The 12704-nt window shown below is 34.2% G+C and overlaps 1 protein-coding gene across 2 annotated transcripts in view; it reads left to right on the top strand.

Annotated features, from left to right (window-relative positions):
- Nucleotides 1–1460: 1460 nt before the first annotated feature.
- LOC123684823 (B-cell lymphoma/leukemia 11A) overlaps nt 1461–12704 on the top strand; it is a 42549-nt gene continuing 31305 nt past the window's right edge. The window contains exon 1 of one of the 2 annotated variants that reach the window (XM_045624297.1): nt 1461–1785. In XM_045624297.1, coding sequence (XP_045480253.1) covers nt 1749–1785 — 37 coding nt within the window. In that variant the 5' untranslated portion in view covers nt 1461–1748. The remainder of the gene's footprint in view (nt 1786–12704) is intronic. The other variant, XM_045624296.1, reaches the window with a different exon arrangement.

Genomic DNA, 12704 nt, shown 5'->3' with positions numbered 1-12704 from the left:
CAGCAAACATTGTCCTGCCAGAAATTGTCATCACAAACTAAATTCCAGTAGATAATTACATTCGCATTTTTTTTTAATTTACATAATTGAATATTCAGTAGAAATCTCAACCTATTGAACATCGAAATTCCGAAAATTCGTATCACGATTGTAATTTTCACCTTGTTTCCAATAAAGAACAACCTCTGTTGCCACTCAGTTGTTTGATCGACAGTCAACATATAACTGTTGAACTGGTGTCAACGTGAATTCTGCAACTTGACAGAGATTGTCATAGGCCCTTTACCTTTGAAGAATTATCTATACTCACGTTTACTGAATGATAAAATCAAGGGACAGCCGTTTTGGTAATAAGTTTCGTAGAATCTGGAATTTTCAAAATTTTTGGCGAACATCATACCCCCTATACCTTCCTTTTTTATATTATCCAATTCATTTTAATGGATTGTTTCAATGTTTTCGATAGTCATAACTCGTGGAATGTCCTTTAATATTTTCTTATAGAATTTAATTGTTTGATGATGAGCTTCTATAACTAATTAAAAAGGCAATTCAGCAGCTAATGACATAAAAACTAAGATGGAACCAAAATAGAACCCTGAGGGAATCAGGTTAGCAAGTTGCTGTGCAACGATTGCCCTATTTTCTTCATTGGACAATCAAGAAGAGACAACTAAAGGTATTATACTTCTGATAGTGTTTTCTCAACATATGCAAATCATTCAAAAGAATGGGCCCTCTTTGTGATAACAATTTCGAAATTTTCCACATGGTAACACTCTCAGAATCTCTCGAATTAGATAAGTATACCTACAAAATATTATTTTGAATGAACGAACAGGTGTAAAATCATCCCCTTTGTTGAATATCTCAGATAATTTGGAAACTCTAGGCGGCAAATGTCCAATGTACCTATAGAGTCTATCGAATCCTCTTTAGTTTTCATTTAAAAATTTTGTTACCTATTCTCTTATAAGTTTGTCTACAAGCTTTATTTTGTATCGGTCGAAATGTGAGATTGATCTGAAGAAGCCACATTGTTGTCAATATCAAAATTCATGAAAATTAATTTTGTTTTATGTTTGATTATTGATGAAGTGTAAATTTTCCGACCCTAACCGACGCACAATCGAAGAATTTCCACATGGAAAAACCGCCTCCAACAGTCTAAAGAAACCCACGTCGAAAGAAAACAAAAGCCAACCACCCCCACACAACTCGAATACACCGTTACCTCCGCTTGCAGAACGCCAAGAAGATCCGTAACACCGGAACACACCGGAGTTTAACATCCGCAGAGGACATCGGACTTCCCCACTCCGGGCATAGATAACCATATATGCGCAGGCAGTTTCATCCCTTCCCAACAGGGTGAAGCTCACGACCAGAGGCTAGTGAGTGGCCCCCTCGTAGCTCGACGAGCTCAGCCGAACCTCTCCGAACCGTGACACGGACTTCCCTAGTAAGTTTGTCCGTTTCAGACACACGCGTTTGGACCATTGGCCACTCAGCATCTACTGGTCCACATCTCCGTTAGCCCACACACACACGCGACAGTGCATCGGAAAACTCACATGATATGACAGCCGAGACTTATCCGGCTCGAAGGACCAACGGACCGAGTTAGAAGGATTTTTCGTTAAGTGCGATCGAAGAACAACAACAGTGCGAACTATCTGAAAAGTGTTTAAGTGAAAATTGCCATGGACTTGTTCTAGCAATCATCGGAAAAACAGCATCCAGGCAAGATGAGGATCAAGATGCCAGCGGTGCGGATTGCACAAGGTGAGAGATGCACACAGATCTTCCGCGATTTTTGAATTGCGCGCGCCTTTTTTGATTGATGCTTTTAATTAGTTCGGGTAGGGGAGGGTGCATTGTCTGCCACTAATAATAAAAGTTTTAATAATGATTTTTGTGAAGTCGCTTGCGCACGATTTTTCTCCCGCTGTCTCTTCTTTCAGTACGTTTCGGTTATTTCGGAGACGCGGATCGGTTGCGTTTTTTTTTTCGGAAAATCGCTTTTCCGGATTTTCCATCTGAGAATGTTGCCGATATTTCCGTAACTCGACTTATATTCCTGTAGAATGTATTTCTTGTCGCCAGCCTCCGGAAAATTCTGGTAGAAATAGAGTTTTCCGGGTTCAAATTGAGTGTAGTGTTTTTCCGATTCTTGAATGAAAATGGTGTTTTTTCAAAGTGCCCGATATACATAAGATTTTGAGTGACAATTTCGTTTATAGAAGAAACTGTCAAGAATGCCGGAGGGAAAAACTATTGTCTAATAAATTCGGTTTTTAGCTCTCTAAGGTAATTAATTTTTTTGAGGGACACTTTGTATGGAAAAATTGCAGTTAGTCCGAAAATTGCTCTATAAATAGCAGGAAAATTCGATGTTTCATTGAATTGATATTTTCTTTCGAACGTTTTTCTTTTTCGAGGTGAAAATATTCCTGCATCAGGAAGTACGGAAATTGAAATATTAGTGAAAGAAAATATTTTTTACAGCAATTTCCACTAAAATCTCATTTTTTCCGTTAACGTCGGAAAAATTCCGGTCGAATTGTCATTTTCGAAAAATTGAGTTTTTTCCGGGTTCCAATTGATTGGCAGCGTTTTTCCGATTCAAGATGTTTTCTTAAAGTGAGAGAATTTGAGTAGAAACTCTGTCATGAAAACCGAAGGGAAGAACCCTTTCCCTGAAAAATTCGCTATATCTCTTTGTATGGAAAAACCGTGTCGACTTCCGAAAATGTCTATAAAAATAGCAAGAAAATTCGTTGATTTACTACTACTTCATTTCTTTCCGAACGTTTTTCCTTTTGGAGGTGAAAATATTCCCTGATCTGAAACTGCACAAAATGAAATGTTAGTGGTAGAAAAATTTTTATTACCGCACTTTCAACTAGGATGTCATTCTTTCCGTTAACTTCTGGAAAATTTCATTCAAATTGTCATCTCCAAGAAATAGAGTTTTTAAGATTCAAATTGAGTGTAGTGATTTTTCCGATTCATGAATGAAAATTGTGTTTTATCAAAAATTCGGTGTCTTTCTGAGATGAATATCTTTTTTTGAGTGACGAGTTTTCCATAATTTTGTTTTGGGGTGAAAATATTCCTTGACTACAATTGAAATAGTGGTGATAAAAAAAAATTGTTTTCCCCGTAATTTCTACCGGAGTGTAATTATTCTCGATAACCTCGAGTTTTCCGGGACCAATTTCAGTGTACGGCATTCCCGCTTCATTGAGGAAAATTGTGTTCTCAAAGAGTGTCTGATTCCACAGAAAATTTAAGTGACAAATTCGTTCGACAAAAAAACTGTCTAGAATCCCCGAAAAAAAACATGGCCTGAAAAATTCATTGTTTTTTTGAACAAAAATATTTTTGAATTAATACTTTATTTATAGAGAAACGTTCTTTATTTCCTGAAATTCGCTGTTTTATGGATACATTTTTTTGTAAATGTTTTTCTCTCAAAAAGTTTACCATGTTCTGAAGTGGAACATTTTCCCGAAAACATTTTTCTATATCCTGAAAATCTGGCATTACAAAAAAAACATTTTTCGACTTAATTTCTTCCAGAATTCCGGCTTTTATATGAAAGGTAAAAATGTATTATGATTGTGTAATGAAAAAACTGTCTCTGACTTATTAATGAATAATTCATGATCTGGAGCGAAAATTTGTCCAGAAAAACTCCATTTCATTACCGGAAAATGTTATATTAGTGGAAAAAAACCCCTTGTCCAAAAATCGGATGTAATTTCCCCAAAATATTTCACGATCTTACATTTATATCTGTCAGATAGGTGACCCCTTTGATTATTTTAATTGACGACGTTTTGATTTTCGACATTTATCTATCGACATGGGAAGTGCATAATACCCAATTAATATTTGTTCTTCAGAGAAACATATCATATCTGAGAAACCAATTGGACTTCCTTGAATGCTAAGCGCGATAACGATAAGTCTTGAAAAGATTGTTTTCTTTGGCGGGTTGTTTCCTTTTTATCGACTGTTAAGTAACAGCAACATCCACCGGTTTTGACAAAGTGTGAATTGCTTATTGTTACTAGACAATCTATATTTTATATCCATCTTTATTGTCTCGACCTATTGTAAACGTCTATACGAGCTTTTTATTTCTTGAATTACCTCTGTGCAATTTCGATTATATCTTCTAACACCCCCACTTGGCGATTTCCTGTTCCTCCCCTATTCAAGCATAAAGCCACCCTCTGGTAGTGTTAAATTTCTTCGGACGAACCGTATCCAATTTTTGTGGAAGTAGGCGTAGAAATAACGGTGAAAATAGTTATTGATATTTTTTTTTCGGTTTTCGACTTATCTCTTCAACTGCGTCTTGTGAGGGTGATAAATTGAAGGAAAACGGTGAAAATGGACTTCCTCGTTGTACTATCATGACCGTTTTGCGGTTATTCAACATAATTTGAAATTTCCTTATGGACAACGGAAACGAAACCGATACAAAGTTTTCCTCTATATTGATGATCTTGCTACTTATTTCCTACGGTTATTTTAGTCATCATTATTAGGTGAACAAAGATTTTACACTATGTGTCTAAATTTCAAAAATTTAATGAAAATATTTAGCCATTAACCGTTCGGAGTTTGCTGAAAAATTATGAGCTATTTGCATGAGATCTGGCACAAAACTCCGATGATTTTCCTCAAGTTTAAGAACTCGATCCATTCATTTAAAAACCATAACATTTAAGAAAACGAATTTTTCTTGAAATTGTCTAACTTTAATGGTTCTGAAAGAATTCGTAAAAACAACTGATAAAGATGTAAAGAGTTTTCATCACTTGTGACGACAATCTTATAATTATTTCAACACGAATCCTCACTAAAAATAATCCAAGTTATAATTCTTTTTTCATGTGGACTTGAGTCTTCACAAACTCTATTCAATTCGAAGAAAGAATTAGAGTTTATCTGAAATATTTATTGAAACATGTACAAATCAATGATGTCGCTCATAGTGGAAACTCATGTATGAAAAACTCCTGATAATCATCGAGGCACCGTCTAAAGCTTAGGACCCATTAAGCGATAAACAAGTCAATTCTTTATGCTTGTATCCGATTAAAGGATGACCTCTAATACCTGTCTGCAACAATGCACCTCCTTACACCCAAATGAAGTCGTGTGTCGACAATAAATTAAATCCAAGGGTCCATATTCCACACGCGCTGGCTTCTTCGACAAATTAAATAGTAGTGAATCTTCTTTTAATAGCCCCCTACGATCTTATGTGGTCTCACGCGTCTACCTGGTCCTGCAAGATTTTTTGTGAGGTTGAAGGTCGAGGATGTGGCTTGAAATCAAGAAGTTAGACTGCGTTAAGGGTGTGGAAGTAACCCTTTCCCTTTCACACGCTTATTACGGTCATTGGTATGGTCAGTTTTTATGCAGATAGGACCTTGTTTGTAGGAAATGGGTGTTTTACAGTCGGAACGTCCGGTCATGGCCTTAATTGGTTTATTGTGTAGGGCAAAGAAAGGTACGGGTGTTTAAGAGATACAGAAACAACTTTATTCGGTATGCAAATGAGGCAAGAAAATTAAGTAATAAGCAGGTTTGACTTTATTAATTTTTATTTATTTTGACTGTATAACTTAATTTATTTTAAATTCTTGAATTGCCTTCTTACGCTTTGAAAACCATTGTCGGATAGTTACATAGTTTCCAAGAAAATTTTATACAGTAGACTGATAGCGTTCATTCCGTTATTTCAACAAAGTACCTGATATTTATCTTCAGAAAATAATTTTGTTACAGTTTAGTTGGTATAACATTAGTATAGATACTCATGCGAAGCTTCGTCTCTTATTCAATTTGTTTAGAATGCTTAATTTTGATATTGAAATCATTATTTGTAGTAACATACAGAATAACAACAATTGTACTTATAATGTAAATATTATTATGGATGGATTTGAGTTGAAAGAGTTTCAAAATTATATTATGAATTTCAATGCATGCATTTTTTTTGTATTGAGCTATTTCCAGTATTTTTCTACTCACAGTAATCTTTGCTAATTTCGCAAGGCTCTAAACGATTATAATCAGAAATTCCACTATAAAATTAAAAAATACCCATATAACATTAGTAAGGATGTTTGTTATTTATCATATATTTCCTCCCATCCTCGCTCCCATCATTTTGGATGTAAAGTTATGATCATAAAAATCACTCGAAAAATCATTTATTCGTGTTCTGTATTCTGAGGTAAATCATTTTTTTTTATGTCGACGTTTTCTAGGGAAACATTGACTCTTATTCCGAAAATATTTTATTATCAATGAAAATGATCCTTGAATAATAATTTTAGGCCCTTTAGATGTCACAACACGTTATTCAGTTTGTTCAGAAATCAATCTTCCAATTATATAAATTGTATTTTCAAGTTCTGTATTCTAACAATTGAATTATATGCATTTAACGAGAATAATACTTCATTGTTCTGAATTCCCTCAATATTACCTGAAAACCATAAATTGGGCAATATCCAAAATCCAAATTGTAATTGTTTTACAACCCTCACAAAATCCCTCAACCATTTCATTTTGGACCAGGTGGAATTCTATTGACCAAACATTTGACCCACGCCGACCAATGTTTGTCTACCACTAGATTGACCATCAAATCGACAAATTTGAACAGCGTCGGTCAACATCGTTCAACACCCGTTTCGAAATTATTTACCGTATGATTATGATGAGGCTTGAATTAAACGAAGTGTAGAGCTTTTAGCAGATGCGGACAAGGTTTCTGTTTGCCTGACAAACAATTTTCGAATCTGAAGAAATACAAGCGATAAGTTCGTCTGGATTCGTATATGGGAACTTGTATCGCAAATTACTCAAAGATTATTCCAATTATAAAAAAAATATAAAAGCTAAGCAGCGTTGGGTGAGGTCTTTATATGGATGGGTAACTCTTCTCAGGGTGGGCTGTAATTTTTTTAAATTTATTTAATGAGAAACAGCGAACCAATGACCTAAGATGCTGTAGAATTGCAAGAATCATCTATATTATCGAACTAGCCGACTCAAAACCTAGATAAAGCTTATTTTTCGAGCAACGGTATAATTTGCTCCAACCAGGTGTGAAGGTAACTGATATTCACATCAAGTCAAGAAGTTAAACGAGGACCAACCACCTCATTACCTTTATCTCCATCCCGAGGTACTAAAGCAGACAATTACCATTGAGTGCAACTCATAACAACATAATTGGAAAGATTTTACGTCTCGAGAGGATCTCTTTTACCCGTAAGAATAATTGTGTTCATCTGTTACAGCCCACACACACATTTTTGAAGATTTTTCGATGAACATGTTACGGCAAATCGAGTATATTCGGATATCGTTGTTCAAGAGTGATGAAATTGGTTTTTTAATGGTTTTCGGAAACTGCGGAGTCTGTGCTTGAAACATAGCCCTCGAATCAGATCAAATTTCAGCCTAATTGTGTAAATATCGGGGAGTCCATTAGGAAAACGTCAGATTTCTGTCAACGACTTTTTTCTAGGAAGTAGGGTGTCTAGCATTTGCTGATTTTGTGCTATAAATGCGATCTCAAAAGCATCGGCAAGGCTTCGTGATTGAATACAATAAAATACAAGAAATTTTTTTTTTTATATTTCACGTGATCCTAAAGGAAAAAGTCTGAAGGTATCAAATCACAAGATCTCGGTGGCCAATTCTGATCACCTCTTCAAAATGAAACCTCTTATTGGGAAACCCTTTATACTAACATCCATTACATACCGACGAATATCAATAATATTTGGGGTATAATTGACTGACCATACTCAGTTCTATTCTACTCCTCCAAACCGTGTGAAACAATCTTTGTGGTCAAATCCGTAATCACCGAGAAACGTTGACACATCTTACCTATCAACCAGAGAGAAAAAGCGCCATGTACAGTTGTAAAGAACATCGTAATAACAGCAATAACTAAATTCCATGGTCATGACTGACAATATGCCGATACCTTTCAGTGTTTTAACGCTCTTTTCATTTGAAACCACAGAACCACGTGACACCTTGACCACGACGGTTCGTTCTTAATCTTCTGTGTAAGGTTTAAAAGAGAAACCTGCGGATTTTATCTGAGAAAATTAATCTGAGAGTTATGTGAACGTGACCAGAGCAATAAATGGTTCATTGTTTCATAATCTAAATAAAAATATTATGTTGCGATGCTTGGGTTATCAGTTTAATAATATTCCAACTGGTAAAAGAAGGTACTATAGTAGGTAGTCGATAACGATGCTCCTTTATATTGATTTGTTCCCTGAATTTTTTATAAATGCATTCTGATTCCTCAGAATCGTTTTGAATGGCTGTTTTCCTGTAAACTGGTCCAATTATAACTACTGAGTCACCCGAAAATGCTTTACTATGCAGGCTATTTCGAAATTTCAGTGTTAATACGATTGTGATCGTTTCTAATGTTGAGTTATCGAATGTCTTGGGTTAAAGGTGTGTACTAGGATCTGGGGTCCTTGATATTTACCCAATATCTCATTGAAAAGGAGATTAAATTAAATTCTCCGATTTCTTCCATAGAAACGAATCGAATCCAATTGAAATTTCACGTTTTGAGATGAACAGAATCAGGATAAGAAAGAATTGTCCAAAAATTCTGATATGTGACGTTTTAACGAGAAAAAATAGTCAAGTTTATCTGAACAACCGAACGAAAAAAGTCCAACAATCAAAATGATATAAAAAGGGCTTAGAGCTTCAAGTTTATGAAAAGAAGGCGCAGTATTTATTTGAAAAAAAATAGTGAATTTCAATAAAAAAATCGATTTCATTTGAATATATGTCTGAATACAATTTTTTTTTAATATATGTATATAAAGAAATTTATCGTTAGGCGATAAATGGAACCTTCGAAATATTCATTTAAGTTTTTAATTGATCAAAAAAATCTTTTTAAAAAAGATATTAATGTTTTTTCACCCACTCAATGAAGATACGATCAATACGAAATGTACTATGTGATAATAAAATATTAGTTTGAAGGTTCATCTGAAATTTCGTAAAAAAATTACATGAATACCCACTAATCTGATTAAGGGTCCTACAGGTTCTTTTCGACTTTCCGTCAATGCTATATCAATTTTTCTCAAGCAGAATTACCCGTGGACATTTTTAAATCGACATCAACTTCTGACTCAAACCAAACCAAGATTGTAGCGTGACTAGATGCCATCACTCCTCCCACGAATTCATAACATCAAACAATCGAGAATCGCAGAATCTCCTCGACTCTACCAATTCCCAACTTCTTAATATTTCAATTTATCTATCGCCGTCTCGAATTTATCTGCTGGCAGCATCGTAACGTATAGCCGTTGTAAACGTGAATGTCACCGGTCATAAACTAAACTATTTTGTATACGGATCAACTTTCTTACCACCTGAATTGATTATGCAACGAGCTCTAACGACGAGTATATTAAAATGATCGATTGTGTCCTCAGGCCTTTCGGTGATGGGTGTTGAAGTCTTTCCAAGTGCCCATGGGTCTAATTCGCGGACGTTCTCTTGCCCATCGCTTGATTGAAACTCGCCACTACACCTCCTAACCTCTCTCAGGTTTTTTATTGCAAAATTTGGTTAATGGGTTTTCTGCACGCTTCAGCTTTCTGGATTACTTTCGGTATATCTGTTGATAGGGTCTCTTGTACTGGTTGCTAAGTCAATTGCGTCGGTAAGTGATTTTACCGACTTATAGGCACAAAAAAAATGACAAAAATCCGATCTTTTTATTCAAGAGCGGTTGATCTAAGGGAGTACTCGAGAGTACTCCTGGGTAGAAGTTCAAGAAAGTCATTTTTTGGTAAATAGGGACCATCTAACCTTTCGCTGCAAGGTGAAAAAATTAACAGTATGTGCCTGAAGTGGCATTGAGACACATTAACAAATTCTACACAGAACACAAACAGTCCTAACAAATTTGGTATAGTGAACATAGAAACAAAACAAAATTGCTTATACACATTAAATATCTGAACGTATAAAATTAGTAAAATTGTTCATGGTAATATGCCTCGTGCGGTACTGAAATAAGTATTCAATGAAAATGATGTTACACTTTCAAATGAACGTCAGTTTTCAGTAATTAGGTGAAAATTAATGAGGAAAAATAATGGGATCATGAGAAAAAACGCTATAATCATCTAAATAATAATTGGAACAGTCATTTAAAAAACAAAATTCTCCGATGAGTTGAATATGCTTACTGTTTTCAAATCTTCATATACTGGTTAAAACTAAAAAAACTTCACAAAAAACTTTGCACTCTTGATACTTCATATAAAAACGAACTTTTTGAAGGTTTATACGTCCGAAATAATGTAGATTGAAATAACATATTCAGTACCTACTAAATAATGTATCAAATTTCAAATGGAATGATAAATTTGAGAAATATAAACAGCATTGAATCGCTAAGATTCAATTCTAATGGACTCCTTTAATTTGGTTTGCATTTTTAAAATCTATTTTATTGAATTCTGAAGCATGGAAATATTGAATGTCAAAATACAAGAGATCCTATTTCTGCACATATTAACACATTCTTCATTGAAATTAATAAACATAACTACTACACAAAGAGCACATTCTTTGAAGGACAGAGCTTTGGTTGAGAGGCTCAGCAAGGAATTACACGTATTCAAATGTATACACCGTTTCTTCATTACAACTTGATAGCAGCGACATCTTTATTACGCCAATGCATCTAATTATACATTGCGAATCCTGTATTGAAAAGAACTCGAATTTCTAAACTTGCAGACCGCCCACAAAGCTATTCAAATCTATGCAAACTAAGACCAAGCATCAATAACAGTGGACATCATTAAGTTCCTCTGTCTCGCGCAAGATCTTGCATATAAATTTTATCAGTCGAATCTAGATAGCTCAGTTCGATGGGTATGTCACAGGAAATGCAGATGAAACCAGATAAATACCTCAAGTTTAGCTGGAGCCAGGACATTGGAAAAACCGCTAATTTCAAAGTCGGTAATTGAGCAGATAATTGGTAGAGAATTAATTTGTAATCTTCTTGTACTGTTGGAATTATGTTCGCGAAGTGATTACAACTGGACAATGATGTGAACGTAGCAGAGGCGTTTATAGAATTGAGACTTTCCTTCTCTCCAAATAAAGATGAAAAATATTAAGGCCACCTTAAAAGTAAAACCTTCATCAATATCTAGGTAACTTTAAAATTCTTAGATGTTAAACTTAACTAATTGAGAGACCAACATGTGACAATCTCATGATCTGTAAGTATACATATTTGCGTAAAGGAGGACGGACAAAAATGATATGTAAAAATATTTAGAGTTTTGTCCCTTTTATATTGATTCTCTGCAGGTTTTTTTTACGAATATTTTCGAAATACATAAGTGCAAGCAATATATTTAAAATATATCAATAGAATATAATATAAATTATTTAAAATATATTAAAATATTCTGAAATATGCGCATTACCTTTTGTAAGTGTAGCTTTTAGTATAGACCAATTTGATCATAAACTAGATGCTTTTATTTTCGTATACAATTGGGAGAAGTATGGAACCTTTACATTTTCGGAGGGCGGTCGTCGTATTTTTTGTGAACAATTCAAGAAACGTTTGTGTGAGAATTCATATTTTTCCGTGAATTTATTCGGCAACAAACACAAGGATCACTATCAATTTCAAAAATGTTTGGATAATATGTAGATATTAAACCGAAGTTAACCGAATCTGATGATTTTCAACTTTTTTCAAAACGATAAACGAATCGATTGTTGAGAAAAATTTCTTAGGCAACGAATAAATTGTAATCGAAAATCGTTATTTATTTAAAAAAAATCCCACAATTAACATTGTCGCTTTTACTACTAGATACACAATGTAGTATTTTATCTGCCTTTAATTATAATAATCTTTCGTTTTATAAAGATAGATTTTATAATTTTTTTTTAATTCTATTTTCTTCTAATTTGATCCCTGATGTGGATTGAAGTTCTTATGTTTAAATTCAGAACGCTCAAATAGAAAAACTCGACAAATTAGCTTTAACATAATATATAATAAATGAAAATTTCATTAGGAGCAAATAATATTTCCTGTTGAGTACGCCATTGAAAATCATAAACTATCCAGAAATAATTGAGCGATGAAAACGTTCTAGAATGTAAAAAAAAACTTTTAAAAAACCAAAATGGTCTACCATGAAAATAAAGAAAAAAATTTATTGAAGTTCAAAACTGTCAAAACTGGTATCGAAATAATTGTACCATTTTTCATATACTTCGAAAATAACGAAATAATAGCATCGTATCGAGTTTCCCATGGCTGTCAATAACGAAATTCGATATTTTAAACCGTTTCCAAGAGGTGTTTACACATGACAATTTATCGAAAATAAGTAGCCATTGTAAACGTCACTGCTTCACTGTACCCGACGTTGTTAACAATCGTTATAAGAAACCTGTGGAAGCTGGAAGATCGCTATCGCTGATGGAAGTTTAGATTCTGATCTGCCTAAAGAGAACCTTGTTAATAAATCTGAATAGGGAAATAAAGCTTCTGATGCTAGTGCCATTGGGGATTTAACCTTGTTTGTGCCATTCTTCGACCAAACAAATTT

Source organism: Harmonia axyridis, chromosome 7 (genome assembly GCF_914767665.1).
Source record: "Harmonia axyridis chromosome 7, icHarAxyr1.1, whole genome shotgun sequence".
NCBI lineage: Eukaryota > Metazoa > Arthropoda > Insecta > Coleoptera > Coccinellidae > Harmonia > Harmonia axyridis.
Note: the sequence above shows the minus strand (reverse complement) of the source record. Positions and strands in the feature narration are given on the sequence as shown.